Source organism: Paramormyrops kingsleyae, chromosome 20, assembly GCF_048594095.1.
Source record: "Paramormyrops kingsleyae isolate MSU_618 chromosome 20, PKINGS_0.4, whole genome shotgun sequence".
In the NCBI taxonomy this organism is placed as follows: Eukaryota; Metazoa; Chordata; class Actinopteri; order Osteoglossiformes; family Mormyridae; genus Paramormyrops; species Paramormyrops kingsleyae.
The window spans coordinates 3,311,385-3,335,669 of NC_132816.1; the positions used below are offsets into that span (position 1 = coordinate 3,311,385).

At 43.4% G+C, this 24,285-nt stretch overlaps 2 protein-coding genes across 4 annotated transcripts in view; one reads left to right on the forward strand and one right to left on the reverse strand.

The window, feature by feature from the left end:
* LOC111853779 (apoptosis-stimulating of p53 protein 2-like) overlaps window positions 1-10,468 on the forward strand; it is a 34,487-nt gene extending 24,019 nt beyond the window's left edge. For both annotated transcript variants that reach the window (XM_023831071.2, XM_023831072.2), the window contains exons 12-18: window positions 138-507; window positions 2,436-3,208; window positions 3,735-3,872; window positions 4,615-4,748; window positions 5,270-5,436; window positions 6,105-6,304; window positions 9,716-10,468. In XM_023831071.2, the coding sequence (XP_023686839.1) occupies window positions 138-507; window positions 2,436-3,208; window positions 3,735-3,872; window positions 4,615-4,748; window positions 5,270-5,436; window positions 6,105-6,304; window positions 9,716-9,757 (1,824 nt within the window). In that variant the 3' untranslated portion in view covers window positions 9,758-10,468. The remainder of the gene's footprint in view (window positions 1-137; window positions 508-2,435; window positions 3,209-3,734; window positions 3,873-4,614; window positions 4,749-5,269; window positions 5,437-6,104; window positions 6,305-9,715) is intronic.
* Window positions 10,469-12,437: 1,969 nt separating this feature from the next.
* LOC111853772 (GTP-binding protein 2-like) lies at window positions 12,438-24,036 on the reverse strand. 2 transcript variants are annotated; one of them, XM_023831062.2, is made up of 12 exons: window positions 23,605-24,036; window positions 22,143-22,169; window positions 20,279-20,463; window positions 20,007-20,115; window positions 19,730-19,927; window positions 19,411-19,585; window positions 17,327-17,546; window positions 16,894-17,029; window positions 16,108-16,166; window positions 15,949-16,018; window positions 14,152-14,316; window positions 12,438-13,771 (listed from the first exon to the last, which is right to left on the reverse strand). In XM_023831062.2, exons 1-12 carry the CDS (start codon window positions 23,791-23,793, stop codon window positions 13,607-13,609), a joined length of 1,698 nt encoding a protein of 565 aa, XP_023686830.1. In that variant the 5' UTR covers window positions 23,794-24,036; the 3' UTR covers window positions 12,438-13,606. The 2 variants fall into 2 exon arrangements, with proteins under 2 accessions (XP_023686830.1, XP_023686829.1); XM_023831061.2 differs by having other exon boundaries at window positions 15,847-16,018.
* Between the last annotated feature and the right edge of the window lie 249 nt (window positions 24,037-24,285).

Genomic DNA, 24,285 nt, shown 5'->3' on the forward strand with positions numbered 1-24,285 from the left:
TTGACTCTGTGTGTGTGTGTGTGTGTATATATATATAAATAGACATAGATGTCATCATAGAGTTTTGAGTGACGAGTGTGCGCTAGCTTTATCCTAGCGTGCTAATCGCTAAAATGCCGGTTTCTCTTCTCCAATAGAACGGCACCAAGGCTCATGCCAAAGTCCCGCCTCCGGTGCCCAGCAAACCCAAACCCAAGGCCAGCCTGCCCGGCCAGTCTGTTTACGGCATGCCGACCTTGAACACGGGCACCTTCCCTGGCAAGGCCGGCTCACTGCACCTGCGGGGCCCCTTGCCCTCCCTCCAGAGCATGACCCTGCCCTGTAAGCAGGAGGCCCCCCCAGCGGCCACCGTGCGGCCCTTCACGCCCGAGCTGCCTGGACCCAAGGAGCCCAGCCCCCAGCCTTTCCATAAGCCCCCCACAGTGGCTGCCAGCTCCATCTACTCTATGTACACGCAGCAGGGCGGCAAGAGCCTGCAGGGGGCGCTGCCGCGTGCACAGAGTCGCGGTGAGTCCCCCCCACCTCGCAGAAAGCTGGCTCAAACACACCCCTTTTTAGAGATCCCCCCCCCCCCCTTTTAATTTAAATATGCACCTCGCTCTAGATGGATCTGGACAGTTTCCCAAGCCAGGCTTGATGAATGTCCCTGCCTGCCTTCCTCCTTTTTAATCTGTGTTTAGCACCAAGATCTTCTTTCACCTCCCCTTTGATTAAATCTGTGGGGATGCGGGTTTGATCTCTCCGTTCGCTTTAATAAACAGGAGCGTCCCAGTGAGAGAGGGCGTCGGAGGGATTCCAAACGAAGCGCGCTTGTTTCAGAGCATAGCCTTCCATTGATGAGTGCTGCAAACATGGCTCTCCTGAGCCTATTTATAGACCGCAGCACATGGAACAGCATCTTTGGGGACGGTTCTGTGAATGGTTCTCTTTTAGACTGCAGCACATGGAACCGCATTTTTGGGGATGGTTCTGTGAATGGTTCTCTTTGTCCAAAGTCTTTTCGTCTGACCCGTTGCTGGGGTGATAAGTTGCCATCAGGTGTGCAGTGAGCTTGGGGTACATGAGGGTTTTATGGGGTATTTCTGTTTGTAGGTACTGGATTTGTCTTTAATTTTATTTGGTCTGTCTACACTGAAACAGATTGTCTTAGGTGGCAATGTGACAATTATGCTATTAACCACCTCATTGAGGTGCAGAAAAATATTGTCATTTTTCTTTCATGATTTTTACCTTAATTCAAAGTAAACTTTGCAAAATGGGCTTTGACATTCAGGGTCGCTATTGCTGCCAAGACCTGGAAGGAGGTTTAATGAGATGCTTCTCAGATGAGCAGAAATGAATGCTGAGGTATTTTAATTGGGTAATCATGGCATCAGGATGCCGGTATTATGATTGAGTTTAAAGCCTGTGGACAGGATATTATTCGCTTTAAAATACTGGGCGGCATTTCACAATTATTGTCATACTTTAGAGCCAGGCTTTCTTTATACTGTTGCTAAATTTAAACCTTAAATTATGGCTCTGTGGATTTTGTGGTACTATGTTATACGTAAGGTTCAATTTCAAGATCTTTATAGCGTGTTTTATGGTACCTTTAATATGGTGATTTGCATCATTTCCAGGTTAAATTTCCTGTGAAGAAGGTACATTACCTACAGTGTGCAAATGTCATTAACATCACTTCAGAATGGTTTTAAGTATGTAGTGTGCAGTAGATTAGGGATCTCTGCCAGTGTCTGGAAGGTCATGGGTTCAATTCCCATGGCTGGCATTGGGCTCAGGGAAAAGGTTATGAACCTTAAATGCTCCATGGGATCTCGATGCTGACTGACCCTGCGCTCTGACCCCAGCATCTGATAAAAATAATAAAATGTAAATATAGATGCTTACAGTTATGCAAATGAAGTTATAGTGAATGTCTGAGTGTATATATAAAATATTCACAATTCGGAAAAGAAGATCGCAGTAGGATTGCAGAATCTGCTGGGTAATCTCAGACTAAATGTTGCACTAATGTTTTTGTTTCTGGTGACATTTTACTGTAGGATGTCTCACGCTTATGTCAGCAGTGTGAGCATTCCGGTTAAAAATGAATTTTCCTCCCTAAATGAGGTATTGTAGAATTATCTTATTTCATTTTTCCGGGAGCTATGTGTTAATTGCAATCTTAATTAACTTGAATATAGGTCAGATTGCTGCATATTTGGAAGGTTGTTTAATTGCTGTCCCTGAGTAGGAATGAAGGCAGGTCCCTGATGCATCTTCTGTGTGTGTGTTGAGCAGTAATGTCCAAACGCACCTTTAACATTCCTCGTTATGCTTATTCTCCGCCGTTGGCTGATCCTCTCCCATGGTGCTTCACTGCGAGGGAATAAAACCAGACTCTCTTTGGCACCGTCTCCCGTTTCCAGCTTGTGCTTTTCCCTCCTCCACAGTTTACGGGAAGCCAGTCATCCCAGGAGGCGGGCAGCAGTCCCAGTCTCCGGATGGCGGTAACCAGGAGCGCCCCCTGGTGGCAGAGACGGAGGTGGACCGCGGGGGCAGTGCTGTGGCTGGCGAGGGCCAAGAGGCGGAGCGCATCCCCCGGCCCCTGAGCCCCACCAAGCTGCTGCCCTTCATCTCGAACCCATACCGGCACCAGAGCGATTCGGACCTGGAGGCCCTGCGCAGGAAGCTATACCATGCGCCACGGCCACTCAAGAAACGTAGTTCCATTACGGAGCCCGAGGGTCCCAGCGGACCCAACATCCAGAAGCTGCTCTATCAGAAGACCACCCTGGCTGCCATGGAGACCATCACCACGAGCCCCTTCTACCAGCCCCACGTGGAGGAGGAGGCAGTAGGCGGAGGCTCGTCCCCCTGTAACGGCCGTATATCTGAGGGCGTGGTCCCCAGCCAGGACTCCCCACTTGGCCTCAGCTCCCCTGACCCCTTGTTGGTTCCCCAAAATGACAGCGACGCCCCTCCTAAGCCACCCCCAAGCCCCATTCCCAATCAGGATGGTTTTGCTGATGTCACCGCTTGTTTCCCTGAGGATGACCAACAGGAGCCCAGCCTTCCTCCTCCTCCCCCCCCAGAGGCCCTCCAAGAGGAGTATCCCCCCTACCCTCCTCCACCGTACCCTAGCACCAGGGACCAGGACCCCTTGGGAGAGGACACCTTCAGCCTGCAGCCTCCAGAGGTCACTGGGCAAGTCACACTGCCACCGGTATGAGCTCTCTGCCTCTTACTGTATCACCTGCTTTTCTCTGGCTTGGTGATTCCAAATCCGGTCCTCAGGGACCCACAAACGGTACACATTTCTGCTTACCGGGAACTAGGAGGGACCAAAAATGTGAACCGTCAGCGGGTCACTGAGGACCGGGTTTGGAAATGCTGGTCTTACTGATCCCCTGTAGCACCAGCCTAATCAGTTCTTCTAGATATCCATTTTAAAACCACAGTCTTATCTGAGCTGTTTTGAGTCCAATATTCAGCTGTCGGGCCACACTACTGCATGTTTTGCAAACTAAAAAATAAACCGCCTCTTTACACTGATTTGCCATTAAAATCATAGAACAGTATTACAATGATCTTTAATGCTAATGACCGCTGATTACTTCATCTAAATAATACATGTTAGCATGTTGCTAACAAGGTCACTTACCAATCAGCCAATCAGAAGCAGCCTTTTTGTTTCCGGCACCAGCTTGCTGACTGAGAGGTGTCCCGTAAACTCTGTTCTCCTGTCCCAGGGCAAGAGGACCAACCTGCGCAAAGTTGGCTCGGAGCGCATCGACCACGGCATGCGGGTCAAGTTCAACCCCCTGGCCTTGCTGCTGGACTCGTCCTTGGAGGGGGAGTACGACCTAGTTCAGAGGATCATATACGAGGTGGGCAGAGTGCCCCGGGCATGAGTCCTCTTGGGGTTCACACCATCGTTGACTGCATTTCTAGTGAAAGCAAAATGACCAAATGCTGTGACATTGATTCAGTGATTAGCGGGTGAACATTTTAAAATGGATTTGAGAAAGCACATCATTACACAGCATGTAGTTAGAGTATGGAATAGTCTTCCTGCTAGTGTAACGCAAGCTAAAACTCTAAAGTATTACTTAAGTTCTCCCCAATAGAGACTGATGGGCCGAATGGCCTCCTCTCGTTCGTAAATTTCTTGTGTTGGTCTGATTTATCTGAGTTTCGGTACCTGCTTCGCTGTCTGGGCTTTTTGTACAGATGAAAAACAGAGCATAAAAGCTCCTGGTCTGTCTGTAGTCTAGATGAGCATGTAGAATGTGTGACTGTACCGTGTAATAAAAGACATCCAATCTGCAGTATTCATGAGTTCCTCTGAAGTATGACTTCAATTTTTGGAAGAAACCCGTAATGGTTTTTCAGCTAGAACTGGGCAAGAGGCTACAAAAGGCCCTTTTCACTGATGGATGAAACTGGTTTCTGTGTGAAGCATCTGCCAATTGGACACATCTCCTGAATAGACAGTCATAAAAGCTATTTCTGGGCACATCCACGGGGAGACGCTGGCTGGTGTTGGCATTTGAAATGACACTTGCCTGTTTTGCATTCCTTCGAACATGACGACGGGGAACAATGTTCATATAGCATTTACGTCATTAGGTGGAGGACCCCAGCATGCCCAACGACGAAGGCATCACCGCACTGCACAACGCCGTCTGCGCGGGACACACGGAGATCGTCAAGTTCCTGGTGCAGTTCGGTGTCAACGTCAACGCTGCCGACAGCGACGGCTGGTGAGCTTCTGGGTGATGCAGGGATGGTCATATGAGATGTTTGGGTGGGGAGCTTTCGATCATGATAGACCAGGTCATACACAGATCATGTTTATGCCGTGTGTAAGAGGTGCCTCTGCAGTTGGCGTCACCTTCTAGGATCCACCCATCTTCCATAATCATTTATTCGGTGCAGCGATTAAGGAGCCCTTCCCAGGTATAATGGGGCATCCTGGATGGGGGGATAGACCATCAGGCCACACGTATACACAGGCACACAGTTCATGTACTCCGATCATTGTGGGGACTTTCCATTAATTTCTGTGGCATAAGCCTAACCTTAACCATTAATAACCAAACAAAATACAAGACTTTCAGCATTTTTAGTTTTTTGACTGTAGTCACAGAATGCTAAAAAGCAATGGATTTTACCACATTAGTGGGAACATGTGTTCACTGCTTGGGCTCTGCTGCTCCTGTAGCCTTGGCTCGTTGAGTGAAAATGCGACCCTAACCCCCTTTGCTCCCCCGCTACCCCCAAGGACGCCGCTGCACTGCGCCGCCTCCTGCAATAACGTGCAGGTGTGCAAGTTCCTGGTGGAGTCGGGCGCTGCCGTCTTTGCCGCAACCTACAGTGACATGCAGACGGCGGCTGACAAGTGTGAGGAGATGGAGGACGGCTACGCCCAGTGCTCCCAGTTCCTGTATGGTAAGTCAAGTTCTGGGGTCACTCCTCAGTCACCCGGGTTCCATTCTAATCAGAATGGCTGCTGTTGAAACCTTATATCCTATGAAATATTTCAGGGTGGTATGTCATCACATGACTAAGCACTTTGTGTTAAATTACTTGTGTGTGTGAATGAGATCACGTATCATTTCCTGCTTTCACAAAGGATTAGGTTCTTCATTGGCCCGAAATGCAGATGAACTCAGGCTTGCTGTATAGTATTTAAAACATTAATTTGTCATTAAAGGAAACGTGCACATTAGAGTTTAATAAGGGAATCGAATGATAGGATGGCTGTAATCAGGACCCCCAGGGTGAAAGGTCGTCACCATCAGGGGGTGCATTGCTGTGTTTTGTCTAGTGCACAAGATTGTGTATGCTGGCATGTTTAAAAGCGATTTGAGTAATTTCTATACCAGCGTTGTGCCAGATTCGACAATAGCTCTGTCTGAACTTGTGGTGCTCACTCTGTAACCGTAGCCCAGTGGATAGTTCAGGTCCAGAAAGTACAAATCCAGACTAAGATTTAGTTTCAGCCTACCAGTTGAGCATATAGAGTCATGGTCACAGAGTACTCAGTTGGTTGGTTGAAGCTAAATCTTGGTCTGGATTTGTACTTTCTGGACCTGAACTTGCCATCTCTGCCATAGGCGTCCAGGAGAAGATGGGCATCATGAACCGCGGAGTGGTCTATGGCCTCTGGGACTACAAGCAACAGAAGGAGGATGAGCTCGACTTCAGAGAGGGCGACTGCATGACGGTGGTGCGGCGTGAGGACGAGGACGAGGTTGAGTGGTGGTGGGCGCGGTGCGGGGACGAGGAGGGCTACATCCCACGCAACCTGCTGGGGGTGAGTCAACTGACCCAAACCCCCACCTCTACCCTGGATAAAACGTCCAGTTTTTCACACTCAGTAATTAATTTAATCTAGTTCTATTCATTTGTATATAGTGCCTTTCTCAAGATGGCTGTCCCAGCGGTTTAACAATGAATGAACCCTTCACAGATTTCGCCGTTAAATTTGAGTGTTCCAGTTTAATACATGATTAAATGTTAATCTTCATTTTAGCGAAGAAGCTCTTCAGTATATTGTAACTGACCTAATTTACTGTAAATATTCAGTAAGGAGGACATTTCTTTGAAAATGCTGAATAAGTACATAAGAACTGAAGTCATTGACTTATAGGATGCATGTAAAGGTAAATGCAGAATTTCAGCTATGTGAGTCCTGCTTAATGGGGATTCATTTACCCTCAGTATTTTAGTATTTTGCTGCATTGCATTATAAGGATTTCGTGAAAAGAGTCAAACATAAAATGACACACCTGGAATGATGAATGGAGTTTTTTCTTTCTCTCTCCTGTATACTTAATCTGTATACTAGATCACTTGTACTACCTGATACTGTACAATGTAAATGCTATGGAATAGTTGTTATACTGTATTGTTTAGGGCAGGGGTGAGGAACCAAATTCACGGAGGGCAGTTGTGGGTGCTGGTTTTTATGGAGCTAATATTATGACAAAACTATTTGAATGTGAATTGTGTAAATTTGAATTATTTACAAGTGTTATTTATCAAAACTGAATATTATATGGGATTTAAAATAGCTTTGAATTTGGTTTTGATTTTATTTTGGATTTGAATTTGAAATTATTTTACTTGAATATTAAACATTTGAAAATTAACACAACTGATTTTTTTTAAGGCAGAGTTTTATAGACATGTATTTTCAAACAAGGAATGTTTTGTTCTGAATTCTAAGACTGTAGATATCCATTTTTTTTTTTTTTAATACAACTTAAAGTTTTCAAGATGAAGAAGAAATTCGGAACATCAAATTCAATTTTCTAAAATTCAAACACAGAAATTCAGATCGTACAGAAAGTAGGTCAGAGGTCATCCACAGGGAGGCGTAGATGATCTCCGAAAAGTCAAACGAAGCATTTTGCCCAATTACTACGGAGCCCCTAAGGTGACAAGGGAACAGAAAAAAAAACGGCAGAAGGAAAAAAAAAAACGCGATATTTATGGGCCTTTGCGTTATAACCCAAAACTTTTGCAATATAACCCAAAACTTTTGCGATATAACGCGAAACCTTTGCATTATAACCCAAAACCATTGCGATATAACCCAAAACCTTTGCGTTATAACCCAAAACCTTTGCGTTATAACTCAAAACTTTTGCGACATAAGGCAAAACTGTTGTGACTTTGAAGTGGAAATATGAATAATCAGTGTTGGAGCACAGCGTCTCCACCGGGTCCGTGGATGAGAAGAGATTCACAGCTGACACGGGGAGAAGTTGCAAATCACCGGTTTATTGTCTGACCGATTCAATCCGGGAGCGGCCGTCTGACATACATTCAGCATGTACAGGAGGAGGCTCTGCCATATGTATCAGCTGTATCTCCCCCTCCCCCTTTCTCAGTACCTTCCGTCTACGTGACAACCACATGTGACTCCAGCCGGCTCGTAGTTGTCCTTCTGGAAGGCTAAAAGATAAGTAGGGGCCGCTGATATTCTGTCGCCCCCCCTATCTGTTCCGATTAGGTAGCCTTGCCTTGCCGGCGCGCCAGTCAGTTCTCGTTTTGATTAGTTGCAGCCTTATAGAATCATTCCCTTTATTTTATTAATTATTCCCTCATCAGTCAGTGTAAGGAGCATAATTGATAGGAAAACATGGAGCGTTTTAATCGAATTTTACTTTGATCTTGGTCTACAATATATGGAGATTCAGTTTGTTCTCGGATCTAGGTATGATGTTCACATAAGTCTGAGGCAGATTAATAGGATTTTATGTGAAAGGGTATTATTCCAATGGAAAAACTACTCCGACTTGGGTGATGTAATTAACTTTATTTGTGGGCAGCTTTTGCACTCTGGGCAGCTTCATGGTTATCGATGGATGTATGCAAAATGCAGAATAAATGGACTTCATGTGAGAAAAAAGCATTTGATTTATATTAATTTATTATAAACATGAAACAACAACAAAAAACGAACAATTCTTTAGGCTTAAATCAACCTCAACAGATTAGCATTAATTAGCAATGTTACTGAAACGTACATTACCAAGGCTTGCTTTACAAATTACTAATTATGAATTAAACAATCAAATCTTACCACACTGAACCCAAGTTTTTTTAACCGTTAAATTAGATTAATAAGCGAAGCGGGGATCAACCACATCATGCAAACTGCGGCTTTGGAAGTTGCACTCGAATGACCAAAAGTACGCTAGTCACCTGATCTTATTGTTGCATTACTACGGAAAAGTTTTGGGTTATAACGCAAAGGTTTTGGGTTATAACGCAAAGGTTTTGGGTTATAACGCAAAGGTTTTGGGTTATAACGCAAAACAACGTTTTTTTTTTTCCTTCTGCCATTTTTTTTTTCTGTTCCCTTGTCACCTTAGGGGCTCCGTAGTAATTGGCCAAAATGCTTCGTTCGACTTTTCGGAGATCATCTACGCCTCCCTGTGGATGACCTCTGACCTACTTTCTGTACGATCTGAATTTCTGTGTTTGAATTTTAGAAAATTGAATTTGATGTTCCGAATTTCTTCTTCATCTTGAAAACTTTAAGTTGTATTTAAAAAAAAAAAACTGGATATCTACAGTCTTAGAATTCAGAACAAAACATTCCTTGTTTGAAAATACATGTCTATAAAACTCTGCCTTAAAAAAAATCAGTTGTGTTAATTTTCAAATGTTTAATATTCAAGTAAAATAATTTAAAATTCAAATCCAAAATAAAATCAAAACCAAATTCAAAGCTATTTTAAATCCCATATAATATTCAGTTTTGATAAATAACACTTGTAAATAATTCAAATTTACACAATTCACATTCAAATAGTTTTGTCATAATATTAGCTCCATAGGTTTTTGGGATGACCTCTCAATCAGCCAATAATAAAGCAGTGGTTGTCAACTCCAGTCCTAGGGACGCTCTGTTATTGGCCCATTGTGAGGTCATCCCGAAAACCCACACCTGTGCTTTAGGGAATAATCAAAGGGGGGGACATAAGTCTACATATTCATTACAGATGCAAACATCTTGGAGCTAGTTATGTAGTACCTGTCAGCAATGACTTAACATTTTCTTTCAGCACTGAAAGATTGCTCTCGTTTAATGACCGAAAAGAGAGATGAATAGAATAAAACACCAAAATATTTCAAATACAAGCACATACCGAAAATATAAAGAAAAGATTAATTTGTCTCTCTCTCTCTGTCCCCTCCCTGCATGCAACAGCTTTATCCAAGGATCAAGCCAAGACAGAGGAGCCTGGCTTAGTTCACAGACTCTGCCGCAAGTTAGGCATAGCGTCATGGCTTCTGCATGGCTGTATGGCTCGGCGTCAACCTCAAACTCATCGTCAACCTCAGATATTTTCACCTGTATATTTGTACAGATTCACACAGTGGAATTCCAGGTTTTAATGGGGAATTTCATACTGACAGTATTTTTCTGAAGAGTTTTTGGACCTTTCTGGAGTTTATATGCACAATTATTTTGTTAGGGTAATGGATTAGCAATAGAACAATCCGATTTAAATAATAAATAGGAGGTTTCGGTATGAGGTATGTTTAAAAAAGGTATGTTTGAGAAGATTCCAGAAATTCCATGGACATCTGTTTCTTTGTCATTGTCAGAAACAGCAATCCATGTTAGACATCCTGTGTTTTTTTTTTTTGTTTTTTTTTTTTTTGTCGTCAATCACAGTGGACCCTAATGTAGTATATCTTAGTGACACTGTTTTCGAAGGATTTTCTAATTTTTCAGATGAAGAAACATGTCCGTGTGTTTGGCTCTGTGGAGATGTGATTTGCCTTGCTGTTACCGTGGTAAGACAGATTGAATGTTTTCAGAGATTGCGTGATTCTTCATGCTTTGACAAAGGCTGTAAATACTACTACTAGCATTCTCGAAAAGAAGAGATTGATTCGTTCATTCTGCTGTCAAATTGTAGATTTTAAATAAAGACAGGTTCACTGCTTTATGGAAGCTGACTGAGACATTGATATGACTCAAATTAAAGCATGTATTTGCATAAACCAAATGACAAACATATGTTGTGATGGAAACAGGCTTCAGCTCTCGTGAGGTGCTGAGTAACACACGTTTCCTCTGCACCTACATTGGTAAAATTTTCCTGTTAGATCCGCGTCTCAGGTCCGTCACCTTTTTTGGGAACCCCTTTTTTTCATACGTCAGAAATCCCCCTGTTGTCACCCCGGTGAATTAGCTATACAAATCCCTAACCGAGGTTAGGAGGTGACTTTTTCGCATACTTACAGTAGGGTTTTTATTTTCCAAACAAAACACTTTTTTGTGTTGCCTGTAGAGATCACTGAAATAAAATACTTTGCAGCAGAAATCTTGGAGTGTCCTTCCTCCTTACCCCCCGCCCCTTCCTCCCGTGATGTCATTTGGAGATTGTGGACAACCTCACACCTGTTATTTATGGTTTTTCTGTTGTGCACATTTTATGCTTTTATTGCAAAGGCTGTATGTGTTATGTGGACATGGGTTACTTGTTCCAAAAAGGAAGCACGTACATCCATCCATCTTCTAACTGGTCACATTGGGGCTGGAGAGAACGCCAGTCCATCAGGGAATATCAGAATCAGGTTTATTTGGCCAAGTGTGTGCACACGTGCTGGAAATTCAACTCGGGCTGTCAATGGCTCATACAGTAGAAACATGCATAGTTAAGACAACACAATGGTCAAATACAGTCCAGTTATTAAATACAATGTGAATGTCTTGTTGATAGATGTATAAAGTGCAAGTGCAGGAGTGAATGGTATAAATACAGCTTTTACAAAATAATACAATAAGTACAAAAGTACAGCGAGTTATTTACAGGTATTGTTTATTAATGGGGGGCGGGGGGGTACCTGGGCAGAGGCAGGAGCGGGGGTGGCCTTGCCGGTAACACACTACGGGGCCTTCAGAGATGTCCATTTGGCGGCATCTCCGTGTATCTGTGGAGTGCAGGAGGAGACCTTCACAGCCCTGGAGCTGAGACAAGCTGCTGCCTGCTGAGCCACAGTGCTGCAAATCTATTTCAGGAGTCAGACTTTGATTTCTAAAACTGTGGTGCCACTCCGTACTGAAACAGTAGATTCTAACAAAATGATTAATGACGCGCTCCGTTTGGCCGTTTCCACTTCTACCTCCAATTATGCCTGTTACCTGCTTTATGTCAGCACTTATTACACGGAGGTCAGTGTTGGAAGAGCATAACTCCGTGCTGGATTTACTATGCTTTTAACCTTGAATGCAATACAGCAATATGTACCACTCAAAATCAAAATGGTATTATTTAGGAAGGTAATTATATTTTCTACCTAGTCCATTCATTGAAAGCGAACTAGCTCTCTTGCTGACCAGTGCAATTTCCGGCATAAAATGTACCGCTGTCATTTTTTAGCTAGTCACCCAGCATGCTTCACAAGTTCTGGGAATATACATTTGAATCATTTATACGGCTGTAAAATATGATTATACTCAAGGAGTCAGAGGGCAGATGTGCAAACCAATCATGTCTAAGGATTATCTATGACTGCAACATTGGTGTGACGTTTTGCTTTTCCTGAGTACTGGTGTGTGAATTTTTTACTTTCTGCTGTCTAAGAGCTGAAACGCTGAATCATCTTGGCATTTCGTTTTACCCTGCAGAAAGCAGGCAACTGAAAATCAAAGATCACAACATTTAATTTTCCTAATGTATAAGCAATGGGCCGTAGGATTTATGGTGGGAATATTCCATGTAGTCCTGCACTGGTATCACCATGAGGGACTAAATGACTGAGTCATATGATTCATGCCAGCTCCTGCATTTCTCTTTGCAAGCTGATTATTCTGTTTTACATACACAATGTGAAATGGATTGTTATCGGGACACTTACATTTCTGTTCTAACACTAGTATTCTAATACTACGTTTCACCACACTGTGCAGTAGATGGTATAACCAGACTCATGATTTATTCAAATACAGATTTCATACAGTCTTCCATCATCCAAACGCTTATCCTGTACAGGATAATAGTCAGTCTTTATTAGCCTCAGACAACGTACAAATCAAACATCTCTATAGCCACATTTTATACATATAGTTAGAATTTATATAATATTAAAGTGTATTTCCTCCTTCTTGAAATTAAAAGTATATTCTGCAGTGGCACCATACAGCATTTGTACTGGTTTGGCATGCTTGTCCACATCACATCTGTTAAATGTATAAAGCGATTATGCATGAGCAAGGTCTCAGGCTACAAACCACCATGTTCAAATGAGCATGAACACGGTATGACATACAAGGAACACTTAGTCTCTGCACCCATCCACCACGGGCTGTTACGCGTCTGACCATGGACCAGAGAAGGAAAAAAACCACAGCAAGTCCCACACCTAGTCAATCAGAAGCTCATATAAACCAGTCTAGCCTGTGTTTCCCAACCTAGTCCTTGGGGACCCCCAGATAGTCCATGTTTTTGTTCCCTACTGGGAGCTTTGTGGGAGCAAAAACATGGACAATCTGGGGGTCTTCAAGGACCCAGGTGGGAAACACTGGTCAAGGCTACACCAGTAACCCAAGGCAAAAACAATGATGTCCAAGCCATAAAAAACAACAGGCACTAGTAGCACTATTTAGATGTTTTTTTTCTTCAAACAAGAGCTAAGTCAGCTAGGCGATTCTAATGCTTATTTCACGGACATTTCAAGCAGTTTTTTACCAAGAAAAATCCCTCTGAACTTCACTGAAAGGTTTGGTGATGTTCACGGTCAACTATACTCCCAGAAATAACTCGAAAACACCTTACAGTCATTGATTGATGAAGATGTCACAAGATGCACTCCCATCATGAAGAACACTCTTTTTTTAAAATAAGGACAGGAGCCACTAGACCACATCAAAATCCTAATCCTCCATGAGTACATATAGCAGCTTATTTTGCCTAATGGGATGAGGTCAGCTAAGCTGGGTTTCTACACTAAAGCTGTGGCTCTAGTAATAAAGTCAAAGTTAATGGGAATGAGCACACAGCTGCCCTCTGCTGCACGGGGCTGGTACTGAAGGATAAAACATTATCTAACACTCAGACTGTTAACCAGTTAACAGGTTCTGCTGGGTCTATAATCGGAGCTGACTGGGAGAGACGGACTGCAGGTACGTGACGTGCCCGATGCCCTTGGTCACACCCTCCCGGAAGAGCAGCTTGGCCCCCACCTTTAGGTACTCTGGGTGTTTGATGAACCGGAAGCGAACCACTGCCTTCTCCCCAGTGCGCAGCTCTTCCTGTTTGAAAAGGAAGAGCCAGACTGACATAACAGTGAATCATTGTGATGGGCTGTATCTGGCTTGATGTTTATCACCTTTATTGAGTTAAAAACAATCTTGCTACAGAAAGCTGATTTGTCACAGTGAGGATTGAACCCAAGAAGACTTGGATTGGACCACTGGTCACTGAAAGGTCCATTAGCGCTTTGATAGCTGATGCCTTTAGCCAATAAGACTTTAAAGTCATTATATTAATTAAGGTCCAAAAGTTTAAGATACAATAGCTAATTAAACTCAAGAAACTAGTAGCAACGGATCATGGAAGCCTGGAAAATGAACCATTTCGAGATCATGAAGCATCATGCCTCTCAAAGGCAGTTTTTAGTCAGGAGACCCACCTTGCCCTTAAGGGCTTCCACCACAGCCGTCTGTCTCACGTTCCCCACGTGCACCGTCACCTGGAAGCCTTTGCGAAAGGTCTTGGCGTGGAAAAGAAGGACGATCTCGGCCTCGAACAGCCAGCAGATGGTGGGCTCCATCTCCGGGCTCACCATCACCATGCCCTGCACACAGGGATGGTCGCAACACAGAACCCAACTGGTGTCAGCCGTGTCACAGAACTTCACGGCATTAGGAAATTCAACCCAAACAGAGTGAGGCTTCTGTAACTTCAAATCTGTAAAGTTTGTTTTCGCAATGGAACTTTAAAATAGAAAATGAGAAGCTTTAATAGAAATAAATTCCTTTGAGGATATCTAGTTCCATACTCTTAATACCTTGTTAAAACTGCTTATATTGAACCAGATAAAGGACATCCCAAAGGAAAACTAATGGCCATAATACTTAAGGATACCTTGGCTGAAATCCATTTCAAGCATTACGAAATGTATTACACTAAAGCAGGGGTCAGCAACATTTTTGAAGCAAAGAGCCATTTTATCCTAAATGTCTGACCCAAGATTTACAAAGAACCGCAATGGGCAGAGAAGGAGGTTATACATATGATTTCTTAATGCGATATAGGTATAAATGCATTTAACACAAAAACAAAGCTTCAAGTACTTACAGGAAAAATCCATCCATCCATTTTCCAACCCGCTTATCCTTCTGGGTCAGGGGGGGTCAGAGCCTATCCCAGAAGCTACGGGCATGAGGTGGGGAACAACCCAGGACGGGGGGGCAGCCCATCGCAGGACACACTCACACACCATTCACTCACACATGCACACCTATGGACAATTTTAGTAACCCCAGTTAGCCTCAGCATGTCTTTGGACTGTGGGGGGAAACCGGAATACCCAGAGGAAACCCTACGACGACATGGGGAGAACATGCAAACTCCACACACATGTAACCCAAGCGGAGACTCAAACCTGGGTCCCAGAGATATGAAGCAACAGTGCTAACCACCATGCCACCCCAAAACAGAAAATAATTTTAAAAAATAAAAAAAAAAACAATTTCGGGGGGTGTCTCAGTTTTAAACCACTTGGACGCATAACAGTGCAAAGGCTAATAGTGCAACATTGATCGGTTCTGTACCGATAGTCTTCACCCTCACCTCTCCTTTCATTTAGCTCTGCAGTCGTCTGCCCTGCGCTTTCCACTCTACTGTGCTGACTGAGCAGTACAGAATTTAATTACTGCTCCAAACTCGATCAGTTGGCTCTAATGTGTAAATTGGAGAAAATATAATAATTTTTACGAAGACGTGGTGATGATTTACTACAAAAAAGCACATGAAAGAATTAAGAATTGCAATAAACGTTGAAACCTACATCCAATCTCGGGTACCGAAGAAAACTTCGAAGAGCAATTAATTTGACCGGAGACATAATCTCGTCGAAAAAGAATGACTTTGAGGAAGATGTGGATGATGCAGTTGATACGATACAGAGGCACGCGAGGGATAGCCTAATTCACATAGAGCTAAGAAATATCTAATTGAAAAATAATATGAACTCATAAATAAATTTTATCTTTGCAAAAGTATTATCCTGCAGCCACGTAGTGAAAGAGTCGCACGTGGCCGGCGAGTTGCAGGATGCCGAGCCCTGCAAAGCTAATTAGTCCAGGGAGCCAGAGCTCAGCACCTTTCGAAGCAGTGAGCGGTCGAAACTTCCTAGCGCCAGCGTGGCAGCCTGGCCAGCTCGCAGGACCCTGCACGCTGACCGGTTCCTCTGGATGCTGCATACCGTCAGGTCCAGAAAGTCGCCCTGGTCCGTGGGGCCCACCACCAGGCGCTCGCCCTCCCGGCAGATCCCGCTGTTGGGGATGAGGCACGTTGGTGGGCCTCTGTAGGGCACGTCTTACCTTCCAGGATTAAGGAAGATGGGGGCAAGGCACTGACTGACCTGTAGAGGGTGCCTCCTACCACTGTCCCCACTTCAGGAACCGTGTAAATCTCATCCACCTAAGGGGCAGTCACAGACAGGCGGCCTGGTGGTTGGTGCTGTGGGTGAGCGTTTGTGAATGTGAGAGCATCGACGAGTCAGTGTGAGGAAACAAGGTGTTACTGATATACGAATCTGAATCTATTGTACTGTGCAAAAGTCTTCGGCAGCCAAAGAGAAGGTCTTTTAAATGGTCTTCATCTCGGTGTAAAACTGTGATAATATGTCTGACAAAAGTGCTAACTTAGATACTTCAAAGCCTCTCCTAAAGTCACCCCAGTGTTTGCAGAAACCATTCAATACACCCATGTATTTACTGACGCGACCACTGGCTTGCCTAATCAATACTTCACAGAGTAATTTATCTAATTAATTTAATGAATTATTTGAGTTGGTGGAGAAATTTAACAAATACATGTAATGGCTGAGGTGCCCCTGAGGAGAGGTTTGGGAACTGTGTTCATCTAGCCATCCAACAAGATCTCACTTTTTGGAGAATGGAAGAAATTCCTAATACAACATTATTAACAGTAACACAAAAAAAACTATGTTAAATTGTGTTTTTTTGAGCCAGTATACCCTTACTATGCAGATAAATAGCTTTTATTTCTAAATAGATAAATAGCTTTTCTATTTTCTCTGACTGTAGGATGTTTGCACAATATTGTATGTGAACAGAGAGACAGGCTCCATAGAGGTTAGAGGTTAAGGATTAGAGGTTAGGGGTTAGAGGTCAGAGTTGGGTACCTGGAACTCTGTAAGCTGCTGCATGAGCTCCTCCTGCTCCTTGCTGTTGCTGAGGGGCGGCAGGATGTTGAAGAAGACCTTGAGAAGGTCCAAGCTGTGCCCCGACACACTTGACACAGTGAAGATGGGCGTGATGCTGCAGCAAGGGTGTCAAATGGATGAGAGGACATCACAAAGTGGGGGGGTGGGGTGTGATACAGCCCTCACACATACCCGCTGACCTGTCCACTGGGGGGGGGGTCTCAAACTGAGCTGGAAGTCTTTGCAGAGACTCATTATTTTAATTACAGAGTATTTTTATCTGCATGTAGAGCCGTGCCAGGATACTCCTACTGAGGAGATAACACACTGCCCACTCTGCATTAGCCTAAGCAACATGATAGCCATCTGATAATCTAAAGAATTAAGCTGGGGGGGTTTGACCCCTACATACCTGGGCGACTGGGCGAACTTCTGGGCGGCGGTGACGGCATCATCCGTGCTGGACACCACCACGGGCACCTTGTTGCAGCCGGGCAGCTTGAGAAAGCGCTCCAGCTGCCTCACCGTGCGCTCCACCGTGCTTCTGGCGCACAGGTCCACCTTGCTCACCACGATAAAGATGGGCACCTTCAGCGCCATGGCCAGGCCCAGGTGCTCCCGAGTCGTGCCCGCTGGGGGTGGGGCCATTATATCAACTCAGCGTAATTACCATATATGCTTCACATAGACCACAGTTCGCCCTGTTGGACACCTTCTTACAATCACTTATGGTGCTTTTCCACTGCCACCAAGAACCGAGCTGTACTCGAGCCGAACCCTGAAGAGACGCTTTTCCATTGCAAGTTATGCGAGTGAAACCTGACGTATAGCCACGCTCATATGTCCCTGCTTACTAGCAGGGCCAAAAGCGTGGCTAACCTGAGTAGGTTGCATCACCACCATCTGATTGGTTGAAATGCATGGAGACAAGAAAGAACCAGTGATCTCAATGAAGCGTTCCGGATAACATGGAACTTGAAAATTTCCAACCTCCTTCTTAAAGTACTATAGAATGGCTGAAAGGAATGAATTGATGATACAAACTTATGCAAGCTAATGCTAATTCTACTAGCATATAATCAGGGCTTTCAAGTCTCACGCACTGACTGTGGGACACACATATTTGAACCAGTTTACATGCCCACACGCTGCACCTTGTGTTTCTCACGCTGAGCAGTAAGGGATAACGGCCGCCAAGGTGTCCCGTTAAATATAATTATTGGATGATGTGCAGGCAAGAGAAGTGGAGTTATCCACAGAGTTCATAATTGTCCTGAGTTATACAGAGTTAATAGCCACCTACCTGCCAATCAGAAAATAGCATTTGTTGTTTCTGGGTAAATTCCAAAATAAGTCACATGTGATCCCGCTGCAAGCACATTATTACAAGGATGTACACACATACAAGTACAGACAAGGTGGAAGTGGCAGAGCAAGATCTGATGAATGCGGCAGGCTGGGCTCTCAAGTGCCACGCATTGACCGTATCACACACGCTGCACCCCTAACAGGTGTAATTTCACTCCAAACTTTCGATGAAACTTAAAAGCCCTGGTTTAATGTTAACATAACACGCCAATTCTCATAGACATGCTAGTGGAAATTGGCACATAGTAAATCATGATGTACACTGCGTGAACAGTAAACAAGCGCCTCTTCAGTTTTACATGACTGTTGCTCTCCAGACAACGCCTTCTCCGAGCTGACCCTTCTGCAGTGGAAAATCAAACTGAGCTGGAACCGCGCTATAACTACGATGTCTTCGTGGTACAGGTTGGGGATGGCCTGGTTCCTGTATGCCACAGGAAAAGTGCCATAAGAATGCTTAATTGAAGCATTCAGCTAAATTGCGATAGCCATCCAACCATCTATCAATCCACCTGTCTTCTGTGCCACTTATCTGGTAAAGGGTTGCTTTATCTCAACCACATTGAATCTGAGCAGGCCTGTAGGGTAACAGGGTAATGTGAAGAGGCCTGTAGGCCAAATACAGAATTCTGAACAAGCCTGTAGCCTAACAAAGTAATCTGAGCAAGCCTGTAAGCTGTCAAGAGAATCTGAGCAGGTCTGCAGGCTCACAGAGCAATCTGAGCAGGTCAGTAGTCTAACAAAACAACTGTAAAAGGTCTAAAGGCTAACTGGGCAATCTGAGCAGGCCTATAGGCTATCAAGAGAATCTGAGCAGGTCTGCAGGCTCACAGAGCAATCTAAGCAGGCCTATAGGCTAACAAAAGAATCTGAGAAGGTCTGTAAGGTAACAGATCAATCTGAGTAAGCCTATAGGTTAAAAGAATCTAAGCAGATCTGCAGGCTAACAAAAGAATCTGAGCTAACAGAGGGTTCGAAACAGGCTTGCAGGCTATTGTGGGTTTTTCTGCAGACCTGCAGTTTCTGCTCTCACTTTTACCTCATAATTTAATTACATATCACTACCCAGCTCTACTACCAAAATACCATTTCAAAATCTGCAATTGGCAAATGAACAGAGCTGCTTACCAATGCCTGTGTTTGCGCCAACCACCACCATAGCAAAGTCCGGGCAGTAGCTGGTGAGGCCGAAAATGGTGGTCTTCAGGTATTTGTGGTGTCCAGCCAGATCAATGAAGGTGATCATTTTCGAGGAACTCTCACATATCTCCTCTGCTGTGCGAGAACCACTGTAATTTACCACCTGCAGTGATAGATGGTGGTCAAAATTCAAAATTTTCTATCCATGAAAGCCAAATAACACTATGTTCACTATCACTGACCTTTGCAACTGCAAACCTTTCGGAATAGCTGGCCTCACACAGGAGAGACACATGATTTCCCTCACCTCCCCCTTGCTGTTGAATCCCAGTATTTCAAAGCTGATGCTGGACGTCCTGCCAGTCTGGATCTCATGAAGATGCCGGAAGAGGTTGAGGCGTGCACGTCCCCTGCCATTGTCCAGCTCTCCTTGGGTCAGCACACCCAACAGTGTAGACTTCCCAGCATCCACATTACCCAGAACTGCCACTCGCAAGTCCAGGAACTGCACACAGACAGATGGCCAAATGTTAGCACCACAACATCTGTTGTAATAATAATAGATTTATAAAGAAGAAACCCACCTGCTGGTTGTCTGGGACTCTCCTCACCAGAACTTCCGCAATTTTTTTGGAGACGTCATAGCCATAGTCTACCTCTCTCTCTCTGAGAACAGTGATATCAGCACCGACCCTTGAGACAGGGGGGAAATCAAAGTTTAGCCTCGCATAGTTTAAAATGTTACTCATGGGTCGGTTTGGACAGAATGAGCCAAATTGGTATCTCACGCAAATGTGGATCCAGAACCTTGACTGCTGCACGTTCAGGGAATTGTGGGAGTGTACAGAGGTCATACTTCTCAGCCATCCTGCGCAGCGTCTTGAGCGAGGCCTTCAGGTCGTCGTCGGACAGCCCCACCAGCATGCCGTTGTCCTCCACGCCGATCTGGTAGACAGCCTCGCCACGGCCTTCCTGCAGTCTCCATTTCATCTGCGTCACCAGGTGCTCAAAGCGGTACTGGGTCGGGTTCACCAACTTCAGCTGCGAAGGCCGTACGGTTCACCAGCTTTAGTCATAAAACCCGTAGGGCCAGAGTGTCACGGCCATAGAGACTGAGGGGGGCAGGAAACTGCCCGCTCAGTTTTTTGGAAGTTTGATGATTTTATTGTATTGATAGTTAATTTGTATCACATGACTGCGTTGCAAACACAGCACATCTTATTTTCATGTCACTTCTTAAATGGCTGCCTAGATTAGGTAATTTGCATTCTATCTCTCTCCCTATCCAATACTTGCATGCACTGCAAGCATTGATTGGTTTAATTTGAGTTGAAACAAAGTGTGCTAGTTGACCCGTTGTTATTACCAGGTGCTATCAGAACTAAACATTCAAATAAAGTCAGTCATCTTCTAAAGGTCAAACTATTGGGCTATTAAGCTACCCCTTCTAAGTAGAGATGTTGTAAGTATTTGAAACATATGTCGATGTGTAAGCTAAGCCTAAAAACACTGATGTGATTTAAATACAGGCAGACGGCCGTGTATGAAGGTCAGACTAGTTAGATTTCCATTAATATGCTACACGTTAGCCTAGCCCACTGCTACAAAAAATAGTGTCTATAGCTATCAAGCTACTGAAGCAATATTATGCAAATCTATAGTCTGGAAGTATTAATACACTAAGAAATAGAAATATTTTAAGTGGAGCCTAGTTGCAATCTAAACATCTTTTTCAAATGCATAATTTTGGGTTCACACTGGCAGCGATGTTACATGGGTGTTGACAGATAACTGTATATTCTTTATGTCGTAATTATTTACTAAAACACTGGATCTCTAAATTCCTTAATTATTGTTTTTCATGTAGACTAGGCTACCCTCTCAAAACAGAGGGATGTGAGGCTATAAAGACCATATGGTTCCCTAGCTTCAGCTGTCGCTCACACTACTGTTGCATATCGGTTTCCTATTAGCTATGAGACAAGTGTTCCTTAAATGTTCACTTTTTTTATTTGACCCTCTGTAAAGCAGGTGTGAAGTACAACATCATAATCTTTGATGACAAAGCAGTTTGAACATCAGTAGCTGTCATGCATGGCTAAGTCAAACCTGCAGATACAGCAAACGCTAACAGTAAATATCGTACACTGCAGTGCATCTAAATAAAACCTACAAATGCAGTGATTTCCACATACTTCTGGTTCTGCGCGTATTATACATTTTCTTTTAATTAACATTACAATGGAAATTAATATTTAAAACTTATCAATAATTCCCTAAATGTAATATGTATATGAAGTGATGGTGCTCATTGGTGATGGGTCTGTGCTCATCCAGGCCTGGAAGGTTGTGGATCTGAATCCTATAATTGCCACAGTAATCATAATATAGATCATTTATCATATATATATATATATATATATATATATATATATATATATCTCATGTTACCCCCGTGTCCTTCAGCAATGCTCTTAACCCCCACTGCCATCCTGCTCTCCGACCCTAAAACTTTCACTTATGTTATATTTTCTCTTATGGAGAACAAATAATTGTTTATGTACCTCTAGTGTATTAAACAACAGCATACAAATTTTATATGAAATAAAACAAGTAATGATAGTGTTAGTAATCCTCACTTTACAAAAAAATTGTATTATAATATCTGCACAACCGATAATACTGTTATGTGACGGGGGGGGGGGGGCAGAAACGCTTACCTTGTACTCCACGTTGCCCTCTTCAGCCTGAGGGAAGAGAAAGCATTGATGTTGAATTTGAAATGCTACTGAGGTAATCAGCCATATGGAGCACAACCTGAGCTAAAGTCAAACAGAGAGCGCTGACTGTAATCCTATTATCCTTTACGCTCAGCGTGAGCATTTGACTTTTTCCATTTTTAGTTTTGACAGAGTACAAAAAATAAGGAAAGTGTATGGGATTATTTTTACCGTAGTAAAGTTTTGGTAAGCTGTCCTGTTATCGAAGGCAACCAGAGCACTACAGCCCAGCCTCTAGTTTCATCCTTTTATCAAATGTTGCAAATTACAGTCGCCTCAGAACTGACAGCGCCTTAAGAGTGAGAGTAAATAAAACATATAATTGCTAGCTTTGAAAAAAAAATCTGGTAAAATAATTGGCTGGAAGAAATAAAACTTTACAGTCATGGTTCAATATGGTTAAACTCATTTCAGTATAGGGTAAAATGGAGCCTGGAGTCTGTCCCAGGAATAAAGATGACAGGGGGCAGGGGGCACTCTGGATGGGATGCCAGTTCATCTCAGGACACACTGCTGCCATGATGTCAATTATAATAATAACAAATAATAATAATAATAATAATAATTATAATAATAATACAAAGAAGATGAGGCACCCCAAGGGTTGAATCCCACCTCCTCTTTGTGTCTGTGGAGTTTTCCACGTGACAGTCGAAATACACACATTTAGACTAACTGACCTTTCTAAATAGCCTGTATTGCATGATTGTGTGTATTTGCCCTGCAATACATTGGCATCCACTCCAGGGTGGTCCCAGCTTTATGCCCTCTGATGCCCCAGGGGTATTCTCTAGCCCCCCCATGACCTTGATCACAATACCTGGTTGGAAGATGGATGGATGTTTCTGAGGATGATGATGTAATAAAAGGGTGATTCAAATTTGCTGTCACATGATGTTTAGAGGTTATAGTCATTTAGGCACATAACTGAACAACCTGGATTACTCACACGTAGCCTAATTACTTACTTTTGACTGAGAAAGTATGAAGAACAATGCAACTCATTTAGAAAATACAGGGACTTGTAATTATTTTCATAGTTGATAATGACGAAAAAACATATGTGCTTAATCTTTCTGTCTCTTAATTTAGGGTGTGATGAATTTCTGTGAAATTGTCATTATTTTCATTATTATTGTCAAATATTACCCTAACTTGAAAAGCGCGTAGCCTGGTATTAGAATACCACCGTCATTAGTAAGATGCGAGTTCCCCCCCCCCCCCGTTATGTCTGTCACAGGCCTTATTCTGTAATCAAATTCACAGAAACTATGCAACATGTCCTGAAATAATAAGAAAAAACCTAATTAGCCGATTTACAAAGCAACCGTAATAGTAATTAAAAATCGCGAAGAATAATGGTGTCGCATTAGGTTTAATGACGGATGTGATTTCAGCCTACCTCTGGGGGTAAGTACGGAGAGATTTTGTTGGCTTTCGTATTTCTGTTGGCTCGATTCTTGATTTTCTTGCCATTTTTGACACCTAATTTTTTTGACAGCATCATTCCAATGCTGCTGCCCGGACAGCAGAGAAGCGCCTGCGGACTCGCCTTGCAGTTTCCTGAGAGCCGCGTCGCCCACGGATCCATTTGGGTCTGAGATCTGCGCAAGATGAACGCCTTTCCGAATATACACTGTTTTACTCTAGTCAAGCAACGTGTAGATGTTTTTCATGCTGTACCAACCTAAACACCAACAGATTACGGATTACGTCAGCGCACCGTGATATTAATATTAATGAAGCGATTGCGCTGTGACGATATACGCAGATTGTGAGTTCAAGCCATTGGTATATACCGCTGTGTTTTTTGATCGCAGGTTGGTTCTAGCAAAACAGAAAAACATGTAGGTGAACACAGAGATCCAACTGAAATACGCACTTTGCTTTATGGTAACGTGCTTACCAAGTATGATTCTATATATTCGTATCTGCATTTTTATCTATTATTATTGTTGTTGTTGTTGCTGCAGCCGCAATAGTGTGTTTATTATTAATGTCCATGCCTTATTACTATGATTTCAACGATGAATTAACAGGATTACCTATATCTATCCATCTACTATCTGCTTATCAAGATCAG